Source organism: Engystomops pustulosus, chromosome 2 (assembly GCF_040894005.1).
Source record: "Engystomops pustulosus chromosome 2, aEngPut4.maternal, whole genome shotgun sequence".
In the NCBI taxonomy this organism is placed as follows: Eukaryota; Metazoa; Chordata; class Amphibia; order Anura; family Leptodactylidae; genus Engystomops; species Engystomops pustulosus.
The window spans coordinates 71,661,316-71,685,838 of NC_092412.1; the positions used below are offsets into that span (position 1 = coordinate 71,661,316).

The 24,523-nt window shown below is 38.6% G+C and overlaps 1 protein-coding gene across 1 annotated transcript in view; it reads left to right on the forward strand.

Annotated features, from left to right (window-relative positions):
• The window catches only part of EPSTI1 (epithelial stromal interaction 1), a 73,940-nt gene extending 58,231 nt beyond the window's left edge, over positions 1-15,709 (forward strand). Inside the window, exons 11-14 of the mRNA XM_072135267.1 lie at positions 4,256-4,339; positions 9,179-9,240; positions 13,740-13,818; positions 15,406-15,709. Coding sequence (XP_071991368.1) covers positions 4,256-4,339; positions 9,179-9,240; positions 13,740-13,818; positions 15,406-15,411 — 231 coding nt within the window. The 3' untranslated portion in view covers positions 15,412-15,709. The remainder of the gene's footprint in view (positions 1-4,255; positions 4,340-9,178; positions 9,241-13,739; positions 13,819-15,405) is intronic.
• Positions 15,710-24,523: the final 8,814 nt, after the last annotated feature.

Consider the following 24,523-nt stretch of genomic DNA (forward strand, 5'->3'; position numbering starts at 1 on the left):
TGGCCTTATTTGTATAAATCCGATGGAAAAGTGCACTAAGTAGAGGCCTATTCATATGCCATGGCCATGTCACAGTATTTTCAGCAATTGTTGGCTGTAGAAGCAGGGATCCCAGGTTTGCCAACTGCCTGCAATTTGCAGAAGGTCCTTAATAATAGGACATTTGTCCAGCGCCTGTAACACAATTTACAATTCTTGTTTATTTGGAGGCAGAGCTTGTGCAGGTTATTATTCTGATGGTAATTAGCCTTGTTTTACAGTTTGCAGTAAATGCTGCTAATGTGATCATGTTAGGCAAGGCCTACATTTATTACCATTGTTCTAGTGTAAATTGTACAAGTTATAAAGGTGCCTTTATTATTGGGCTAACTTGTGCATCAAAAAAATGTATCTTCTCACCCAAAAAGGTGAGAAAGGTGGGATGTTCAAACTGTAAATGCAATTTCCATTTACCATAGACAAATTTTAAAAATGCTACAAATTAGTAGCAAAAATGTGAAGCTCATAACTGGGTAACTATAAATCTAAACAGATGATAGCAAATTCAAGACCTGTTATTTAGGTTCAGTCCTTATGACAGGTTCCTTTCAATACATTACATTACGAAATCCTATTTTATATATATGGTGTTGATAGGAGAGAAATATTTAAGTTTTACTTCTGGTGTAGAAATGTATGGATGAGATACTGACATTCTGTGTATGTTGATTTATTCTTGAATTTCTTTTGCGGTGTTTCATGTTTTAGTCCTTTGTTTAGCTTTCTTTATTCTTGAGAACTCCTTTATTTCATGGTGTTATTCACTGTATAATATATATGGCATCCCTGCTGTGAACTTTTTCATGTTTAATTGTATAAAAAATACACATTGTTGAATTTAATGTTATTTTTGCACTGATAAAAATTTTGTATGTAAAGCAGCAAGATTTCTACAAAGAGATAAAACTTCATTTTAAGACAAGTTATTGCATAAAAACTACTCTTATCTGAGTCAGTATGATTTTTAGCCTTGCATATAAGTGAATGATTCTACAGTTGTATATTTAAAGGGAACCTGTCATCAGAAATTGACCTAATAAACCACTACCAGAATGTTGGCTAGTAGCAGAACACCTTCCAGTGTTTGTTTCTTTCATGGCCCAGTGTGGTGGCATCATCCAGAAAATCAACTTAGAAGTGAGATGCAAACTGGTTGTATAAAGTCAAGGAGGTGGAGATTTTTATTACAGTATTTTTCAGACTATAAGGCGCACCAAATTATAAGGCGCACCATCAATAAATGCCTGCAAAAAGGTCTAGGTTCATATATAAGGCGCACCTGATTATAAGGATGAATGACCAGCAGGTAGCAGACCTGTGCACAGTTCAAGTCACCTGTTGTCTGTAAGTTCAGTTCATATGTAAGGCACACTGGACTATAAGGCGCACCTTTGATTTCTGAGAAAATCTAAGGATTTTTTGTGCGCCTTATATTCCAAAAAATACGGGTACTTAAATCAATCCCCTTTACTGTAATTCATGGTCCTGCATCCAGAGACCTCAGCAACCAGACCTCCTGAAGTCCGATGCACAATGTCAATCACAGAGGAGCAGGCATTCACAGTTGACTTCAGTGTTAAACTCTCCTCCTCCTTGACTTTAAACAACCATTTTACCCCTCACTTCAAAGTTGAGTTTCTAGATGATGTCACCACACAGGACCATGAAAGAAACAAAAACTATAAGGTGTTATGCTACCTGACAATATACTAATAGTGGTTTATTAGGCCAATTTCTGATGGCAGGTTCCTTTTAACTGCACAATATGTAACTGTATCATATTGATTAGGGTGGGGATAAGAGTGTGGGGGATAGTGAGTGCTTTCTAACTTTTATTAAATATTTTGTTAAAATATAAAAGCTTTGTTTTTATTACTTATTTTGTATACCTGTAATGCCCATACAAGTCACCTATACAAGTATTTTTTTATGGGTAACAGCCACTACAAGAGGGTATTGTTATCAGAGCAGCAGCAGTGCAGCACAGTCTTGATGTGACATTCAAGTGTTGCTTGGTCCTATCTCACACGGACTGCAAGCAGCACTGGTGATAGCCAGGAGTAATGGCACAAGCACTGGAGGCAAGTTCTACACTGGGTAATTGCTGCTCTGTCCCTCACAAATTGATATCCCTAAACTACTCTGCACCACTGTGACCCCAATGCGTGTTTCGCTAGGACAAAACGGCTTCTTCTAGCCCTAGAAGACACACTGTGCTGTGCTGCACTATTGCTGCTCTGATAATAACAGTACCCTCTTGTAGTGGCATTCATCTATAGAAGTTAAAGCAACATCATACCACACAGGAGGTGTTAGTAAAACCAGGAGATACCCCTCCTGAACTTCCCATTGATTACAAGGATCTACTGTGTGCTAATCACTTGACAAGCTATGTCAAGTGATCATTACTTGTATACAAAATAAGTAATAAAAACAATGGGGGTCATTTACTAAGGGCCCGAATCGTGTTTTTCCGACGTGTTTCCCGAACATTACTGTTTTCCCTGAATTGGCCTAGGTTTTTGGTGCACGTGATGCCGCAATGCACGCAACGGAAATCTGATTCTGAAAAACCGCCGTATTTTTTTTTAAAAATGTGTCGCTTGACATGCACTTACCTGCACCCAGCCTAGCTTGGTGAACTCCGGCGGACCTCGGCGGACTTGGCGGACATCGGGCGCACTACCTTAGTGAATCGTCGGAAGACACAAATCAGTGGCAGAGAATGGATCGCGAATGGACCGGGTAAGTAAATCTTCCCCAGTGTTTTATTCTAACAAAACTTTAACACATTCTAACAAAATTCGAACTTTAATAAAAATTATGTTTTAAAGCACTCAATCTCTTCCACACTTGTGAGTACTGATACTTAGCAGGATATCCCTGTCTTGTTAATCAGAAGTAAATGTAGTCTTTTTATTTTCCCCACAAAACAGTTGTTTTGAAGGGTTTGTGTTAAAAGAAGCAGGAGGAAGTTTTATGTGAAAAAAAAAACTTGTTTAACTTGTCACATGAACTTCCAGCCCAGAGGGAATAGATAATCTGGAAATGAAGTGGGCCTACACTTAAACTGGGGGGCGGGGGGCTATGGAGTGATGAACATAGGGATGGATTTATTAAGGTTTGTGCTGACGTGCAGGTCTTGAAAGAGCCGCAATTCCTGGTGTACAGCCAAGATTTGCTATATTTACCCCCTTACACCACGTCCATGCCAAATAGCCATGATGGGCCTTGGAGTATGTCACATCAAGCCCCGGAGTACATGCCATTGAGGTCAATAAAACATCTAAAATATACTCTTAGGCTACATTCACACACTTGTATGGGGGAACGTATATACGGCCCACATATATACGGCCGATGTACGTCCCCCATACACTTCTATGGGCTCACGGCACCGTATGGGAGCGGTACGGTGCAGCACGCGTGTGACACCATACCGCTCCGTAGCCCGTAGAAAGACAGAACATGTCCTATCTTTCTACATGATACGGCCCCGGGCCCAATGTTACTCTATGGAGAGGGGTGGTGGTGAGCTGTGCTCATCCCTTGCTCCTCTCTGAAGCGCCGATGTATGCCCGCCGTACAACGGTACGACGGCATACATCGTGTGCATGTAGCCTAAGTCATAGTAACCCATGGGATTTTATTTGTTTATATATAGTTGATTAATTGAGATGAAGTGGCTGGAAGGAGTACTCACATGAGTCCCCCTAACCACAGAGAAATTATGAGCAATCTAATGTCTCCTTATTTAGACTCCATTTCAATTAAAAATACTAATATTTATATTGGGAAATTAAAATCATGATCTTTTTAAATAAAAAAAATTATTTAAGGGAAGTAAAGATGTCAATAGTCTTCAATGATGAAAACAAACAATCTCTGCACTAAAATAATGTAAAACACAAGGAGCCCACGCAAGCTGAGGTGGATTCTCAGTGAGTATAAAGCATTTAAACTCTCGGTTCAATCTACTGGGCTTTACTGACTTAAAATGAAAAATCCATTTCACCACTTTAGAGAAAATCGTATTGCCCCAGCACAATACAGAACATGCCAGACTACATACATTTTTAATTATCTGATGATATCTTGGGGCTTGCTGCGTGATTAATCACTATTTCAAGTAACCAATGCAGTTTTTTAGGATTCTATTCCTTTATAAAATATGGATAGGCCATAGCTTCTAGTCACTTTGTAATATGTGTTACAGTCAAATCATCATACCTATAGACAACAGCAAAAGGAACAAGAGGATAGACGTCTGCAAGAGATGAAAAATGAGCAACGCAAAAAGGTATTTGCTTACAAATGCAGGAATGTTACATAGTGGGGAACATGCACCTTTGTTTTAGCTTGGCTTTTTCTTCTTTTTTGCTACTTACCGTACTGTGGCACATGTGCACTTTTGCAACATTTTTGCGTCCAAGTTATCACCTAGCGCCACCTTTTTTTTGCAACTTTTTACAAAAAGGTCACAAAAAGTTACAAATCCATATCTGCTGTCAAGGGTAGGAAAGCTGTTTGCAACTATTAGAAGACTTTTTGCGACTTTTGTTCAAAAAGTCACAAAATCACTAAAATCCTAAACTCTAAGCCAGAAGCAAAAAAACCAAAACAAAGTTACATATGCCCCATTGTGTTGTAAAGGTATTTTCAAAAAGTTATAAAACAACTGATAAATGTGGAGCAAGGTGTTATAGAGAGTCTTTGGTGCTAAATATTTTATTGCTAAATATGCCTCATCATTTTTAGATGCTTTATCTCATTGGAAGTATTTTATAAGAAGGATGTCAAATGGTATGAAACAGATGCTAATATGGTGTTTTGTGGGTGGTAATTCCATGCTATTCTGTTATTGACAAAAAATACCATTGCTTTTACCTTCAATTCTACCTGCACAGAAATCTCCTTTCCATTATGTTTCCCCTTTTAAAAATGGATAAAACAACTCGGCTATATCTGCCGTTTAGCCCACCAAAGTCCTTAAGTCCTTAAATCTTTCACAAGTCCTGGATTTAAAGGGGTATTTTGAATATTTATGACATCTTCAGATGACCTTTCTTAGATTAGTTTTGCCCAGCAGCACAGCCACCCAATGGATACATTAAGTGGTCTAAGTTTCTAGATGTATCAGCTGGGGGGCGGGAGGGGAGTGGCCTTTATCATACGCCGTAGTGTGATAAATTCCCTCCTGGAATTCTTAGATGGAATATGGTCATGTGAATATTCCTGATGAAATTATACCATTATAACTAGGTGTTTAAAGGTAAGTCCCACACTATTTTAAGCATAAAAATATGGTTTAAGTTATAAATACACAGTAATGAGAGAATGCAAGAAGATGAAAAACATTTAAGGAAGAAAGTTGAAATTCAGTTTTACCATTATAAAATCTTCATGCAGTCCTATATGAGTTTATATCACGGACTAAATTGCTGAAAGGCGTTAATCTGACAATGCTACATCACTGGGCATATACCGTATTTTTAAGTAAAAACTCTTTTCCACTTACAACAGTGCAAATTTCCTCATGGTTAGTTGTATTGAGTTTTGTGTATTGTTTGTGAAAACAGCATTTAGGACTTTCATTTTTAATCTACCGCTTGTAGCCATTAACTGGAAGTGGCAAGATTTTTCAATGTCTCCATTATTAGTAATGGCACTATGGATTAATCTTGTTTAACAGTAATAAAGAAGACAGGCTGAGGTTCTTCTGAAAAGCACAGTAAATACTGCAAATTAGTAGGTTAAAGCTTTCTTTTCTCCAGACACTTTATTGAAATTTTATAAAATTTACCCTAAAAAATGCACCCATAAATATAATAAAGGTGCAACTTCCAAGTTCCGCCATGCAAAAAACAATATTACACTATACATAAATAACTAAAATAGCACTGTTCCAGACTTTGCTCCATCCTATGGCTTTCTGATAATAAAAAGCTTAATAAGCATAGTTTCAGTGCCCAATATGCTATGTGTCTGTCATTTATCCAATGGATGGTGAGGGGCGAAGGCAGACAGCCTGGCCCCAGACATCTGACCCAAGAAATATGAAAATTATGACATTGATTACTTGGGAATAAAGAGAGAGAATTCCAACATGTACAGAATAAAAAGAATGGCACCTACAGTATTAAAGGATACAAGGTGATGGAGATGGGTCCACTTTAAACGAATGTCTGTAACCTCTATGTACCCCAGAAGCTGTCAACCTGTCAAGGCTTACAAGGAGGACTTGAACTTAAATGTTATTCATATTATTAATGCTCACTGCATCTTCTATTTACCATTGTAAAATATCACTAGTTTCATAGATTTCGGGCTCATCTTGTGTTTTTCTTCTAGCCATTAGTCAGCTTAGTATCCTGACCCTGTCAGTGTTCCTGATTTTGGTATACAACTGGTGTGACATGTATATTGAAATTCTTACATAAGTTTCTCAGCCGCTGACACATAAAATTGATTAGTTTTGTTAGGTAACCTTTATTCTCCTAAGCATTTATAAATCTGCCACCACTCTGTTATTGCATTAACTTCCATCAGCCGGCTCACATTTACCATCCTTGTACCAGAAAGACTCAGAATTTTTCCTCTGCTTAATATTACATTAGGTCTCTTCACACAAGGTTTCTTCACTCATTGCATCAATCATTCTCTTCTCCTGTGATGTATCTTTTATGTTTCCTTCAAACCATTTTTCTTTTTTGCATTACCCTAATCATTCCTATGACTGGCTTCAGCATTTGTTAAATCACCTTTTATTCTTCCTGGTGTTTCATCAACTTCAGATAATCCTCTGGCTATTTCCAAAAAGACATGAAGTTGTAATGTCTGTAAACTGTAATTATATTACATCAAGTTATTAAAGGACACCTGTCATCAGGTCTGTGTCACTTGTCCTGTCTCTACTACCTGTTGGAGCAGCTCACAAGGATCCCATCCCAACCTTTATCTAGTTATTTCATACATTATTCATTGTAAAATCATCTATTCTTTATTATGTAAATGAGGCTGGTCACATGGTCAGAGGCAGAGATGTCACCCCTGTTACCCCTCCCCTCTCCTCCCCTGCTCATGTCTGTGTGTAATGTATAGTAAATGCTGCATCCTCCTAATATACAGGTGAGAGACACAGACATCAGCTACACAAGAATCTGACATGTTCTGCTGTAACATGGCTGCCTGGAGCTGCTGTATCTCTCCTAAACACACACACATGCACACACAGGCTGCAGGGGGCGTGGCCACCAGGAAGCACATCATTATACAGCCTCACATCATTATACAGGCTGTCAGTCATGCACTGGGGGTGTGGCTGTGCCTCCCACTCATGAATAGAGTGGACAGCTTGAATATGCTAATGCTTCATTGGACATTTCACAGGTCATTTGCATACAACTTTAGGACCTCATTGCTTAGGTTTACAGGCATGTAGAGGGACAATGAAGGGATAGAGGCAATGCTCCCTAATGGCAGTTTATGAAAATATATTTAGTTTAGGGGGGTTATTCTGCATGACGGGTTCTCTTTAAAGTTAATAAAATTACTAAGTTGTTAGACTGTTTTTAAAGCATCCCTCCAATAAAATATTTTTTTCACAAATCAAAAGCTCTTTTCATGTAGGACAATTCTGTCTTTTACTTGCATTACATATATCTAGCAGATTATTTGTTATCCTCAGTTTAGTTGTAGACTTTTATATTTTACAGGCTACCACGGATATAGAAAGTCTGCTATTCCTCACCTGTCAGTTGCTCTTCATAGAGAATGCCAGACCGATGCTGCTGATCCATGCTTTAAAGTTTTCCAACACCATGTCTAATAATTATTAGACAATTAAAATAACATGTTTGCTTTTGCTCTACAGTACTTCCAGCTGATTGGTTTTAGGCAATTTACTACCTTTAGTGGTAGCATCAGGACAGATAGTAACTTCTAGATGGGAGATGCCTTGTTCCCTTGTTCAAACTCGGGTTGCAGCACAAAGAAGCACACAATGCTGTTCAGAAACATAAAATCGGCATAACTATTGTCCAGTAACAGGTAAAGACTTAAAAGTCAAGCCTTTGTTGTAGGAAGCCAGTAAATACCAGTGCATCCAGAATTAGTGTGGCTGTGCAAATAGTGTGAGGAGTCTGTGGTCACAAGATAAAGTTTTGCAGACTGGAGTTGAACCAGTGACCCAGGTCTCGGGCAATGTGGAAGCTGCTTTAATGGTGATCCCAGTAGGAACAGTAGCCAGGCTATTAATAAACACTTGAGATAACCGAAACAAGGCGAAACAAGATGAGCATGCGTTACTAAAATATGAAATTTATTGGTATACATTAAAAATAAGTCAATCACATAAAGGGTAGTTACAGAGCAAACATCAAACAACAGGTGCTGGGCAGCATAAATGGTTAGTAGACAATTAGAGAAATATTATAATCACATCATAAAGTGCATAGTGCATAAAGACCCTGACAATTCCATATTATGTTAGTACATAATAGAAGCGCAACACTAGAAATGAAGCAATAATACCTACAATGAAGGAGTGTTACCAGCGCATAAGCAACTTTGCGTCAACTCATGATACAATCAGTCCATATTCTCCTTTAATCGGTTTTTCTTATTAATAAACACTTGTCATGCTAAAACAGGTAAATATACAGATAAAAAGAAAAGGTATGATGAAATAATGACATGAACTCACTGCCTTCACCACCCAACAATGACCATCTCCTTGCCCATCTAATGCCACTCAAGTCACTTCGTAAGATGTCAAAAGCAGTCCATCCCTTTCCCCCCAGACCAGGCCGAGTTTGCAACCTTTTCATTTCAAACAGCACAAAGATGCATATCCCAGTATATAAAAATAAGTAGCAACCCTAAATTTACATATACAATTCTGGGAGACATCTTTTGAACCAGTTGTCGTCTTCAACAACTGGTACTTAATAATAGACAGCCATTCACAAATCATTTAACCTTTGATTGATAGAGATCAGTGTATTTGTGTTTTAAAGACTTACCAACCTTACTTGATTAGTGGGGCCACCTTGGGGAACATAAACTGTGTAGATATGTTATTTCTGACTCATCCAGGCCAGAAGAATTTTGAGCAATGTCACTGTTTATTTAATTCTAGGCTGAAGTGCTTGAGCAGCAAGAAAAGGAAAGGACACTGTCTCAAGAAGAAGAACGTAGGAGGTATGGAAGTTTTAACAGTTTTTTAAAAAATATTACAATACAGTAAAACTAGCCAGTAGGTGCACATATTGTTCAGTGAAGTTTATAACAGGGGTCCACAACCCATAGCCCATTCAGCCAGCAGAGCCTTGAGTTGTGGCCTGCACCCTGATGGAAGTGTTGATAATGGAAAACCTAGAGCAGAGTATAATACTAAAGACAATCATAAAAGAGGGGAAGAAAAGATAGTTGCCCAAAATATAAAATATAATTTATTTCATCATTTCATTAATGATGAAAGAGAGAGGAGAGAAGGAGCAAAGCAGGAGTGTGCACTCAGGATAACTTTTTTGTTTTGTTGTCCTAAATGCATGCTCCCAATCTGCTCCCTCTCTCCTGTTATCACTTTTAAAAAGATTTAATAAAGGATATTTTATGTATTGGTGAGTGACAACTATCTTTTACTTCTTTTATGAACGTCTACAGTATTATAGTCTGCTCTAGGCTCTCCATTATTATAAGTCTGTTCTGGGGTCTCTTGTATTATTGTCTGCTCTGGGGGAAAAACTGAATCCAAAATTGAAGCTGATTTTCTAAATATTTTATTTAATCTTTTACTATCCCTAACTGAGATGCAGTTTTCCCATGCTGCTACGGAAAACACCAGTGCACTAAATTCAACTACGTGGTAGAAGGAGTAAAGCATCACCTTATTCTCATTAAAAGATCGCAATCTGCGAATAGAAAAAATAAATTGCTCTGTCCCCTGTATTGTTTTTCCACTTGCTGATGCCAAATTAATTTGTTGTCAATTAGGCCCCCTAAATATTTATAGCTTTGTACTTTCTACACCTTTGTGCTACCGGTGTATAATGGTTCTCCCGGGCCTGCGGATTTCCTTGAAAAGTTTTACTAACATTCAAGAATTTTGATATATATTGCAAGGGCCACATCACTAATTTCTCAAAAAAAGTTTCATAATTAGCGGTGTTAGCGTAAATTGTAATCATTCAGACATTGTGGTCTCGGCACCTTAATGTTCAAGATATTATTAGAGCTGGCATTACAACAGATTTTCCTAGCCTATTTTCTATACTTCTTCATTCACCAAGCTACCTCCCTCAATCATGGGCATTTATTCATGTAAACCATTATTTGTATTAAAGTATTGTGCTGTTGTATTCATTATTTCTGGGGTGGAATTTTGTGCTGTACTGTGGTTATTGGTTCATTTGTGGTGCTGGTTACTAGTGCAGTCTGTCAGGCACCAGGGGTAGTGGACCCCTGGACCACCGCGTAAGCCGACACCTGGTAGTGGAGTCTAAGTGGCACCCAGTTTTCACCAGAGCCTGCTGCAAAGGTGGTTGGACTTGCTGCGGCGTGGTACCACCAAGTTGCTCCACAGATGGCGGCCAACATGTAGAACAAAGTCTTGAGGCAGAAGCGTGGTCGGGGACAGGCAGAAGGTCGAGACAGGCATCACAGGATTGGAGTTGGGGACGTAGCTGTAGGTCAGGGCAGGCAGCTCAGGAGCGAAGTCAGGGAATCAAGTCACAAGAGGTGGACCAGCACTGCCCAACAATAACCACTGATCAAAACATGCCAAAATATGTAATCAAAAGCCACAAAAAGAACAGAGGCATGAAAAATAGATCAAGCAAATAATATCTTTATTAATAGAAAAACACACCACAAAACATGCTTAAAAACCTTTAAAAATTGTGAACGAAGTCACAAATGAATGACATCCTTGGGAAAGTGCTCGACACATGATAATGTGCACTGTTCCCGGAACTCCAGCTCCCCCTACTGGCCGCAATATGGTATACAACAATGTACAGAAATAAATTTTATAAATGGTGAGCTAATCAAATCTTTTAACAAGTCCATACAAATGCAGGATAACAACAAAAAGACAATAATGGATGGACACACAATTCAAGGATCAGCACAAAACCATGTACAAATAAGAAAGTTGTATACCTAAATGCTCAGGCCATGAGATTGGGGTGGTGGGGATAGATGCCCCACGCGTATCACTACCTCGTGGTAGCGTCCTCAGGTGTCGAGCACTTTCCCGAGGATGCCATTCATTTGTGACTTCGTTCACAATTTTTAAAGGTTTTTAAGCATGTTTTGTGGTATATTTTTCTATTAATAAAGATATTATTTGCTTGATCTATTTTTCATGCCTCTGTTCTTTTTGTGGCTTTTGAGGAACTGAATCAAGGTCACAATGGGAAATCAGGATAATCGCAGAGTGCATGGAACAAAGCTTTCTCCCAGGCATAGAAGCACACAGATCTAGAAGGGGCAGGAATTTATTAGGACAGACGGCTGCCCATCCGCAATTATTAGCTTGCGGGCCCTTTAAATCTTAGAGAGCCGGCGCGCATGCCCCCTAGGAGACGAGAACACATGCGCTGGACCGCGGAGACCACCGCAGGCTGGCTGGCATGCAGGCTGGCTATGGGGGCACAGGGAGGCATAGGGTGCACCTGTGATCCGGGATATGGGTCGCAGGGGCACCTGTGACACAGTCCATTGAAGTTGGGCAATTTGACAGTATGGTCCTGGGACTGGGTTTTGCACTTCTGCTTCATAGCATATTTGGCATTGAAAACCATATTTGCTATCAATTGATCTCTCCCTACTATACCACATAGATTCCAAAACATAAATAAGTGCATTTATATCTATCCAAATCCCTTAAATTATTCTCTTACAGAATCATTTGAAATGTCCATGTAATGGTAAATATTAAAAGTAAGTTAGGCCCCGAATATGGTGACGCTGTATAAATAAAGATTTATGGATGTGATGAATGTCAGACTCTCATAGGATAGGTCATCATTATCAATTATCCAAAAACTTATTTTAAGAAGTGATCCACACTTATTATGCAAAAACTCTATGGGGCGATTCTGTATAGCGTATGATTAAACCCCACCCCTCACACTAGGTACTGTGTGGTGTGGAATTGCCCTATAGCCTGCAGCGGAATGGGCACAGGCTATAGCTAGTGCACAGGCGTGGAACATGAACACACCGCAGAGGTCCACTCCCCTACCCGGAACAGTCCCCTTCAAACTCCTCCAACCCATTGCGGGGAGTTGACTTAACCCTTTCACGACCCGTGACGTAATAGCATCACTGCTCGGCTGCGGGTGCATGGAGAGGGCTCACGGGCTGAGCCTTCTCCATAGCTGGTAAATCTTTGCTGCATATCGCAGCAAAGACCTACCGGTAACACCCGCAAATTGCCGCCAGCAAAGCTGCCCGCGGATTCATGGGCGTCACTCCCTGTGTAATGTCATTGGGGAGCAGCGATCAGTCGCCACAATGGCCTTGGGTCTTCTGAAGACCCGAGGCTGTCTCATTTTAACCCCGTAACGAAAAATAGCTCCCAAAGCCGAAAATGGAATTTTTTTGCCATTTTGAAAAATATAAAAAAATCAATAAAAAGTTAGCAAAAGATCTTACAGTCCTAAAAACGGTAGCATTGAAAAGTTCACTAAAGTCGCAAAAAATGGACACCACCCACAGCTCCATACACCAAAGAATAAAAAAGTTATTAGCGCCAGAAGATGGCAAAATAAGAAAAAACATTTTATACACAAATTTTTAAATTTTGTAAATGTATGAAAACATTATAAATTTGGTATCCCAAAATTGGTACAAATTTGGTATCCCCGTGATCGCACTGACCAAAAGAATAAAGTAGACATGTCATTTGTGGCGCACAGTGAAATTCCAAGCCCAAATTTTCTAGAGAAGTGGGAAAGAAATCTTGGTATCAACATAACGGAACAACAAGAGAAACAGATTTACAACTTAACACATTGTTCCTCAATCACCTCTAATATACAGGAGCAAGGGTATAAAATAGTATCGAGATGGTACAGAGTTCCAGTTGTGTTAAACAAGATGCATCCATCTATCTCACCAATGTGTTGGACATGTGGAGAGGAGAGAGGTACCCTGCTACATGTTTTTTGGGAATGCCCTGGTATACGACCCCTTTGGGATCAGGTTGGACGAACATTGAGGCAATTAGGGGAGTGGGAGATAGAGTTGGATCTACCTCTTTGTTAATTACATATGGCCAAACTTGCACCAGAGAGATAAAGTTATAGATTTTTGATGGAGGGGAGTGAAAAATAGAAATGAAGAAACAAAAAAGGGCGAGGTCCCAATTCCTGACCTTGTGCCAGAAAATGGTGTACCAGCTCTCCCCTTATGTTCCTATATTGAATGCTTGCTACTTTATCTATTAAGCCATCCATCCATCATTTTTATAACAGGCAACGGAATAAAGTCATTATTTTCAGCTTTTTTAACAGAATTTATTCCTCCTTCTGCCAAGTGTTTATTTATCATGTGTTCAGTACTCAGCGGTGTATGCATAGCATCCTATGTTTGATGGGGCTGTCACCACAATCCAGGTAAGTGCTTAGTGTTTAGCATTACAATGTGTTACTTTAAAATGTCTAATATCAGCATGTTCTTATATTTTAAAGAGTAAACAATGCTTTCCTGGATAGATTTCAAAGACAAAGCACTAGTCAACACAGATATAAAGGAGAGTCGAATACATGGGTGAGATTCAACTTCAGCTTCTAGTATTCTTTCCTTACATTTTTCATATGCCATTGTTTCATGTAATACATAGGAGCGTATTCAATCCAATAGCATTTATTCTTCAATCCAATGGGCAATAGTAAATGCTTACTATTCAATACACATAACTGGTATCCACTTGAAGATGGAAAGAAATATTCATGTTCCCATCCATGCCTCAAAATGAGCTAGCACCTCACTGTCATTGAATTAAAGACCAAGAAACATATATACTGTTTTGCACAGACTCTTGCAGCCCAGTCCATATATCAATTATACTCTGCAATTAAATGTTTATTCTATCTTGTATACAAGCAAATCCTAAGGAAACTAAATTACTGTATGGTTTATGGGGAGTATGACTTCTCAGACCCCCACTTTTTCTGAAATTAAGATTAAGATTTTCTCTACGCAGCAAAACCCTGGTCATGTGTTCTGTGTATGCAGCACACCCCACCAGTTTAAACATTCCGCAGTTCAATGCATGGAAGACGTGAAAACTTTGATCAGAGGCCCCTCCATTCTCAAGATTGGTCTTGAGCCCAGAGCTCTGATCCTAAATCACTCATGAAGTGATAGTATGCTTTATAAGACACCCATCTTACAGACAACCTGTAGTTACTGATGGACTTCTCTACTAGCGCTGACCTCTGGTGAAGTTATCTGAGTGCTTTACCTTATTCCCAGGCTGGCATGATCAGCTGTAAGTAGCCTGTAAAGAAGTTTTATTAATAATCCTTGCTCCCATAACAGCACAACATTTTTAAAATCCAATTGTCACAGCGACAAAAGAAATACCTGTTCCTACTTGCATATAAATTCAACTAAATTCAACCTAAATAATCTATCTTATATGTAACCTGGGGACTGCCTCTATATTTTAAGAAAATCAATTTAACAAAAACAATTAACATTTTTTTAAATAACTCTAATGTGTTCTACAGTTTATAAGTAATAAATTGTATACCCAAAAATGAAAAGTTCAAACAGTAACAATTATTACTGTATCAATAATTAATCAATAATTATTACATCATTAATTGCCACACAGGGACATATAAAGTGTCTTTGTGAAAAATGGCAAATGTTTTGCAAGTACACTGCAATTCCTACCTTTCTCTATAAACAATACGGGAAAATCAAAATGAATCTGCTGCCATAACCTTGCCCTTACTGCTGTCAAAAGAAGTCCCCTGTGCAGGCATTTCTCTTGTTTAACCTTTGACCTGGTGCTTATAGAGCTTGATGACCCTGGCATTTTTCCATTACATCTCCATTGTATTTATTTATAGTAGTAGTCGTCACAATAGCTGGATTTCTCAAAGAAAGCAATGAAATTGTATTGAAAATACCGTGTTAAAAGCTTTTCTGTGTTAATATTACATTAGAGGTTCATGTGAGCATGTACAATATTGATTGCATAAAGCATTTGATTACAGATGTAAAAACCTAAAAGATATGTCTGTGGATCGAAAGAGACATTCAGTTTTAATGTTACTATGTGATTTGTTTGAATGCAACATAAGGCACAAGTAGTAATCGAAGGACTATTTCCTTCTCTTCAAGGATTAAAGATCACTCGCGGAAAGATGTCCACGTCCTGCCAAGTAAAGATGGTTTCAATGAATTACTCCTCATGTATTTACAAGAAAAAAACATTATTAATTTAATTTACAGGTTAATGAAGAACAATGGGTTATGAAATTAACAGTGACAGTTTTTTGTGTATTATCTGTGTTATTGGTGTGTAGGGTTTCAAAATGATGATTTTCTTATATGTACTGTATGCATACAAAATGGCCATAATATCTGTGTACTTAATGTTTACAATAATAAAAAGAGACTTTGTTTATAGTTTATTGTATATTTTTCACATATCCAACATGTTCTTTAATTAAAAATTACCCTGCTTGACAAGAATACCAGCAAAAAGACACAAAAGCATGTTTAAAGGGAAACGGTCCTTACAAAGGGCATTTTTCAGTGATGACAGGTTCCAAAAAGTCATGTAATTCTCAACATGTATATTACCTGGCTCCCTGCCAGAATCCTGTGCTGAGTCCTACGATGGGCATTTGCAATCTAAACGGAGGGAGTGAGGAGAAGAAAAAGTATATGGGAGGGACTGTTTTGAAGAGGAATGAGAAGCAAAGCTGAAGGCAGGAGGGATGCGATTGAGACAACCTTTAGATTTGAAGTGTGCCCCCTCCCAGGTCTCAGTAAAGGAATCTGGCAGGGAGCCAGGTAAGATAAACTAAAGGATTGTAAAGAAGTAAAACAATTTAAGAACTAACCATGATTTATATTGAGCATTACATGCCCTTTTGGAACCTGTAATTACTGAAAAATGCCCTTCGTGATGACAGCTTTGCTTTAAAGTATAACTTTTAACCGAGTTGCATAAATCAATAGTGCTTAAGATAACAATAATCTTGGTTATATAGTTTATGAATGAAAAATTGGTCCTGTGTTCTTTTATTCCACATTTTTTTGTCTTGGATTCATCTTTCCCTTCCAATACTCACTCTGGTAGCCAAAAGATAAGAAACAGGTAAGTCTTCTAATAACTTTTTTATTAAGGCAATATCTGCATAATCTTATCTACTTACAGAGCTGAATTATGAAGTGGAATTCAGTTTATCAAGTAATTCTGCTTACAGAGCTGATTTATCAAGGGGGATCCAGGAGAGCGGGCCAGTAGAGATGTGGGTCGTAGTTGGGACACAGAGGGAGGGGCCTGGGGACATGATCTGGCTGGGACCCGGCAGTGCATCCCTGGACCACTTATCATGGGCCGTTTCAAAGCACTGCAGGGACCGTGCATCCCCGGGCTCCGTAGCAACCGCAACGGCTGCTACGGCAGTAGTTACGCCACTGTTATTGTTTGTTTAATGAAAAGTTTTACAGCTTTCCAATATACTTTCTGGGGGTTATTTATCATTGGTTTTCCTGGGATTTCCGTCTGGGATTTTTTTTTTCAAAACTCCCTTAAAGGTCTCAAAAAGCATAAAAAGTCCCAGCACATAGATTAGCAGGGGACTGGAGTAAGTTTGAGACTTTTTATGAGACTTTTTGCAAAAGTCTCAAGTCATGAATCTGGCTTTGCATGGTGTTGCACTAGCAGCAGTTGAGGCTTTTGGAAAAAAAATCCCAGACAGAAAATAGATCATAAGAATATTTATTAAAGGGCCAAAGCCACTTTAATGTATCTGATGGCAGTGGAGCTCCAGAAATAGACATAGAACAGTCCCAAGGAGCTGGTCCAATGATAAATAACCCCCAAAGTGTCAATTCCTTCTTGGTTTCTTAATCTTTGCTTTCTATAGAATGTCAGCAAGCAGAAATCTGGAAACCCATGTATGGATACAGAAATTGAAAAAAAGAATACTGCAACAGGGACAAACAGGGCAGCACCAGCCTGCGTATACTAATGTAGACCAACAGGGCAGCGCCAGCCTCTATATAATAACAGAGACCAACAGAGCAGCGCCAGCCTGTATATACTAACAGAGTCAAACAGGGCAGCGCCACCCTGTATATATTAATAGAGACCAACAGAGCAGTGCCAGCCTTTATATAGTAACAGAGACCAACAGGGCAGCGCCACCCTGTGTATATTAACAGAGACAAACAGGGCAGTGCCAGCCTGTATATACTAATAGAGACGTGGCAGAAACGGGCAGCACAACAGCACAGGGACACTGTGCATCATGTATAACCATAATGTTTGGAATATTTTCCTGGGTAAATGTTGGAACAGTGAAACCTTATCATCTTATCACCAAACGCTCCATATCCCACAGACCTCAAAGCTAAACCTACCTGTAAGATAACTCATACATTGCATTGAATTGCATGATTTTGTATGAAACACAACACTACAAAGTTCCACAGCACAGCTCAGTGCAATATGAAGAAGCTTAATATGCTATTTTAAAGAATGAGCTGTGTTTAACATAAAAATTCCATTTTATAAACCACATTTGTACTTTATTACATAGGTATAATATATATGTTACTTGTATCACAACTGGTATGTGCATTGAACAAACTTATCCGAGCCAATCGTCTCTCAGAATTCCTACCAAAACTGATAGGCCCAAATCCTTATCCCTGCTCCTGTTTCATAAAACATTAGAACCATTAGCCAAATTCCTTTGTACTACAGAAATAAATGTGGGCATACAAATAGGAAACTGCCAATTCCAAAACGCCCTCTTTGCGGACAAAATTTTACTGTTCCTCACAATCCAGATAGAGACTATACCTAGAATTATGACACACATAAAAGAATTCAGACTGTTAGGGACTCTTAGGGTTCAAAATTAACCCTGCCAAAAGTGACCTCCTCACGCTAGACCCATTGCTTTTTTCAGAACAGGTGATTAAGTCCTTAGTTGTCCACTTACCCACAACAAGTATTAAATATCAGGTAATTCAGATAAAACAGATATTGATGAACTGTCAGCTATGCACTTTCAAATGCCTTATGTAACCTAACAGCTATTGGGGACATTTATCGTGGGAACGCTTGTGCATATTCTCAGCAGGATATTGCAGGCCTGAACGTGGTGGATGGGGGCAGATAATTTCAAATGCTAGCAATAAGCACTTGATAAATATATACTAATAAATATGCCCCTATGGGGGATATTTATCATACGCTGGCGCTCGTGCCCGCCACTGCAAATTCGCAGCCCGATACATCAAGAGGCTTCTGCCTCTTGATGTATCGGGCTGCCAGCTGCGCAGCATTTAACCTACGCCAGGCAGCGCCTGGGGAAAAAAACGCAGCCGGCGACTTTTCACGTATGAAAAGTCGCCGGCAGCAGCAAGTGCGCAGGCACGGGGACAGTAACTCCCCGCGCCGGCCCACTCCCGTCTGGCCGCGCCCCCCCTTCATGCCCCTTCACGCCCCACTGGCGTAAAGGTGGCGGATTGGGGAAAATAATCGCAAAAGCTAGCAATAAGCTAACATTTGCGATTATTTCAGTGCCTCTGCGCCAGTGGAGGTGCGCAGAGGTCCTGATAAATATCCCCCCATGTGTCTAAGTTATTGTCCATCAATGTAAAATAAACCCGTTTTTAAAAAAAAAATGGAAATTCAAAAAGATGAGGTATTTAACATAAAAAATAATGTTTAATAAATATGTATAAAATCACTTACAAAAGTAGTGCCACCACAAAAAACATTTAGAACAAAGAACAACATATACAAGACAGAGGGCCATAGGCAAAACCAGGTTTATAGATAACAAATGATTGGATGTTACCAAGCCCAATGGTGAGTGTCGGGAGTTTTCATAACTGAGGGGAGTGATAAAGTCATTGTCATAAAGGCCGACTGTATGTTTCTTTCCATATTTCCGTTATGTTTTTTTCTACACTTATCACCCCTGCCAGAGGTTCCATAGCTAATGGAAGATAATAGTAAACAGCAGGCATCCCTTGTGGGAAATCTCATAGCTAGATGCATATGACACCCGAGGTATGTACTCTTGCTGAAGGAGCCGAGAACACTGCCATTTTTGCTCTACCTAGAGACCCATCTATTCCAATCTTTGTTATACTTGTTCTAAGTATCCCCAGTGTACTGTGTCAAACGAATCATGAAAAATGTATTGAGCTTTATAGTTGTTTACCTACATTATTTAATTTTTTTCTTTCTTATGTATTAATAAAAAAGCTTCACTCAGTAATAGTAATTGGTTCTGAAAGGATAGGATGACAAAATGACCTACTACTACTAATTTGCTTCACGTTGCTGTAATATCTAGTTCTGTTTGATGTTATTTCATCTCACTGGGGTATGCTTTCTGTCATGTGGTGATAATCGTCAAATTTCTCCACAAATTCCATAGGCAGCCATCAAAAGTGCAATTTGGCTGTAACTCGGTGCATGTTCTCTGTGAAAAAGATTCCCAATTGCTCATAAAAATGTGCAGCATTACTGCAATGATCTTTGGTGCGCTGTTAATGGGTTTATGCTCTCTAAAAGATCCTTTATAATACAAAAAGAGCCAAAAGATTGGGCAGATTGAAACACAATTTACCACTCTTTAAAACTATAGAGATTAAAAATGTTTTATCGGTGAAAAGTAAAGAAAAATGCAGCACTCTTAAAAGTTTAATGCAGGAGAATTTCCAAAGGGACACTTATGAGATAAACGTTCACCGACATCAAATATATAGTTGCTCCAACTAATTCTTCCTTGTTTTTGCTACATAAAAATAGCAGAACTGAAACAAATGGCGTGCCAGACAAGATGATTCTTAGCTGTGATGAAATTAACAGCTCCTGATTTTTACTTAGAGGGGACTGTGATAAATTCAGAGGAAAAGAGAAGCTAGAAGATATACTAACCATACTCAAAAATACACCTATAGCATTAAACTGCAGTCTTTACTCTTGATTGGGAAATAAGCAACTAAGGAGACATGACAAATTAGATATTAAGCTTCCCTGTTTCGAAGATAAAGTGTGTTCCTAGGTTTAAGGAACTTTCTCTGAAAGTAATCTCGGTGAAACAGAAAACACAAGGCAAAGAGAATTATAGCTTCTGTACCCAAGATGCTAGGGCAGAACTGGTCTTTAAAAAATTTCAAAGAAAATAAGACCTGAAATTTCGAGCTTGAGGTCACTTTTTTGCTTAACCCCTTATCACTGACGCTTGTTTTCAGCTTAATGACCAGACTCTATTTTTAGAATCTGACATGTGTCACCATAATTGGGTAGAACTTTGGAACACTTTAACATTTACATGTGTTTTTGAGACTGTTTTCACATGACACATTGGGGGACATTTAAATAACCGGTCACTGGAGTTCACAGAAAGTGCATTGTCCGACTATAATGCACTGTGCGGCGATTCACTAAGATTGTGCGCCCAAAATCAGAAATGTGTTGCTTTTTTGTGGTGCATCTCAGTGTTAGGGCTTGCGACACAATTTAAAAGTTAAATACCGTGTTCAGTCTAAATCAGTCAGACCTTCCAACGACACACCCCCTTTCTTTGTGTCGAATGGAAGCCAGCACAGCTGCACCACAAAACGGGTCGCGTGCGACACAATCGTAGCGCAAACACTTATTAAATTCATTTGCAAGCCGTTTTACCCCCGAAAAATGTGCTTCAATAGATGTTTAGCACCTCTGGATGTGCAACAGTCTCGGAATTCTACCCCTTACATTGTACTTCATGGTAGTTATAAAATTTAAGTGATAAGTTTCGTTCTGAAAAAAAGTGAAAATTTGGCAAAAGTTTGGAAAAATTCTTCATTTTCAAAGTTTAAAATCTTCTGCTTTCTCACCCCCAAAAAATTGATAACTAACATTTCTGGAATGTCTGCTTTATGATGTCACCATGACAAAGTGTCCTCAAATTTTTCTAGGATATTATGAGGCTTAGAACTTTAGGTGCGATTTTTCATTAAAATCACCAACACTCAAGTTTTGAGGGACAACTCAGCTTTCAAGTGACTTTGAAAGACCTAAATAATAGTAAAACCACATGAATTACCCCACAATAGAAACTACACACCTCAACGTATGTAAAACAACTTCAAAAGTCTCTTAACCCTTTAAGTGTTTCACATGGGTTAAAACAATATGGACCTGCGATTTAGAAACCTTTTAAAAATTTTTAGCAAAATACATTCAAAAATGACACTTTCACAATGAATTAAATAATGAAAAGCTCTGCAAAGTTTGATGCCCAACTTCTACCAAGTTTATTGATACTCCATATGTGGTGGTGACTGCTGTATGGGCACACGGCCGGGCATGGAATAGAAGCAACGTCATTCAGAGCAGATTTGTATTGTCACATTGTGAAGGCTATAAAAATTACATTTTTTTGGTTATGAGAATGAGGGCTTATTATTTGCAGGTTGAGAGACAATGAATAGATAATTCATTTGGGGGGGTCTGTAGCTTATTTACAAGATTTTATTAAATATTTAAATATGGGACACAAACAAAATTTTTAGAACTTTTCTTGCCGCTCAACATAACATACAAATAATATTTTAACTTTATTCTCTGGTTCACTACGATTACTGTGATAACTCATTTATATAGTTTATATAGTTTATCTTGTTCAATTTTAATGAGCAAAACCAATATTTGAGAAAAGCATTTGTTGTTTGTGGAAGAAATCAGCCATGCTTTCAAACCTCTGGACAACCCCTTAAGAGGATTACATGAATCCACCTACTAAGTAAGAATCATTTTGAATGACTGAGGGGTTTCAGTTTTCTGCACTATTTCAAAACTGTGTTGGGGGATGAAATGGGAAACATATCTTTGTCAAAAGATGATCTTGGCCAAAAGCAATTTGTGATTGTTTGCGATTGAAGCCCATAGGAACATTGTGGAAGGAGGCATCTTTAAGGTTTCCAGATTGGTTCACCCTTTGTACTGGTAGCTGATGAGGGGTTTGGGCTTTCCAGACATATAATGTGTCATTTCCTCTGATGAAGATTGGACACCCATAAATGCAGGCTATATTGAATGTTGCTATGTTAGTATTCTTGCAAGCCAATGGAGAGTGTTTCATATTTCCATCCAGTTGGCTCCAGAGAATGTAGACATGCACCTGCATGCTAAAAATTTACCCAGGATCTAGATCACTCTTTTCCCTCTTTACCAGTGCCTTTGAACGTGCAGCACAGGCACAACCTGATACTTGCTTGCAGGCTACCTTTAGTCTCCAGAGAGTTTAGTCCCTAGCCGATGGATCATGCTATTTAGCAGACAATATATGCTACATAAGTGCAGGGCCTGGTATCTAAAGATTTTATGGTGTATTCAAAGAATATATAAGTCATACTCTTTTACGTAACAACAGTAAATTTATTGTCAGAATCCATTACAGGTTCATAACTAGATGGCCCTGCAGTTACATAAGATAATGATGACCTTTAGACATGAGCATGTGCATGAGGCCTATATCAAGCTTGCAGATGAACCTAAGGAATTATGTACAGAAGGGCCATAAGAATAGCTAGCAGATGGACCAGATTGTTGGTGCCCTGTCCAGGAGGTCCGTAGTTTGATGAGGATAGTTTTATTCTTTACATGATTTTTGTTTATAGAATAACGTTTATAGAATAACAATGAGTAACTATGCAATGAGTAGTTGATGGCATTGCATTGGGCATAGTGCCGATGCATGAAGTAACCCCAAAGATAAGTTGTGGTAGACTTTCTTTAAATAATCAATTGTTCTGGGGTCACAACACACATGCCGTGCACTATAATTTTATAACTCATTATGGGAAGTGTCTCAAATCATTGTGGGGGAAAAATATTCATTATAATTCATCATGGAAGGGACGCTATACATATTATAATTTATTATGGTGGCGGGGATGGGCAAATATATAATATTCATAATCAAAGAAAAATATAATTGCCACAATATATTTATTATTATTTATTGGGCAGTATTATATATATAGGGGATAATTTAATTAATTGAAAGAGGGGTCATACTGAAAGTTTCTGATCGGGACTGGCACGGTATGGACCTTCCTGGGCTGCTATGTCTACAGTGTCCATTTTAGGACGTAAATGGAACAGAAGTCGCAATACATATGCTCTATTTGTATGGGCAAACACCCAGGAACCTGTGATAAACCCGATTATTGAGATGCCAACAATATTCAGACTTTAGGTAAACATTGTGAAATATTAAGGCCTCAATTATAAGACCATGTGGTCACTGGTAAAACCTGGGTATAGCACACGGACAGGTAAAGAAGGAGGGGAGCACCCCATGACTAGTCAACGGGTATCTCCTATTCCACCCCTCATCTCCAAATAAACCATGAATTCTGAAACCTTAGTCTTCACGTTGGGCACATTCCAGATCGAAATATCAGGTCAGTGTTAAGCAGCAGCCTATGCTCTGCGTTCATGTTACTTTCTGGCATTTAATGTTTCCTTGCTTTGTTGTCCTTGAGCACATTTTTGTCCTTGAGCACTTTTAACATGGGTGTGAGACTTTAACACTTCTGTTGGACTCTGCAAGACAAATGTGGTGCACGGTCCGACTAATTTCTGTGGCATGCAAAAAGCTTACGTGCGACACATATGAATACATGTGCAAGCAATTTGCAGATAAAAGAATGTGCAAAGTCGCAAGGACTTTCACATATGTGGCCCATTATGTATGGCTGACAATGCATGCATATCCCATGATTCTGTTACCAATGAACTTTTTTTATATGTTATATTTTTATGGCTGGCATCTCTATTTTCATATATACTGCTTGTTCTGCTTGTCACTGATGTTGTGCCTAAGGACAAACACGTGTTAGAAAAGAAAATTGTCCAATTGGGACATCTATACCCATTGGTCACAAGACATTTTATTGATATGTATACAAGATGGATTTCTCTTCATCCAACAAAATTACAGACAGTGATTGGCTGCAGCTTCTAAATTCCAGCAAGCGGTATTCAAGAATCATATAGTCAGTAATTATTTTGTACACATATATTCTCGGTGTTAGCATAAAGTTGTCATTATAATTCCTATTGAGAGGGTCAACACCACTTATTCATGTTCTTCAGTGGGAAGGATCCACATCTCTTTCCCCTAGTCACAGAAACGGGATTTCTATTTCTTTTCCTAATCACAAAATCGCTCGGTGTTGTCACTATTATCAAAGACACACTTTT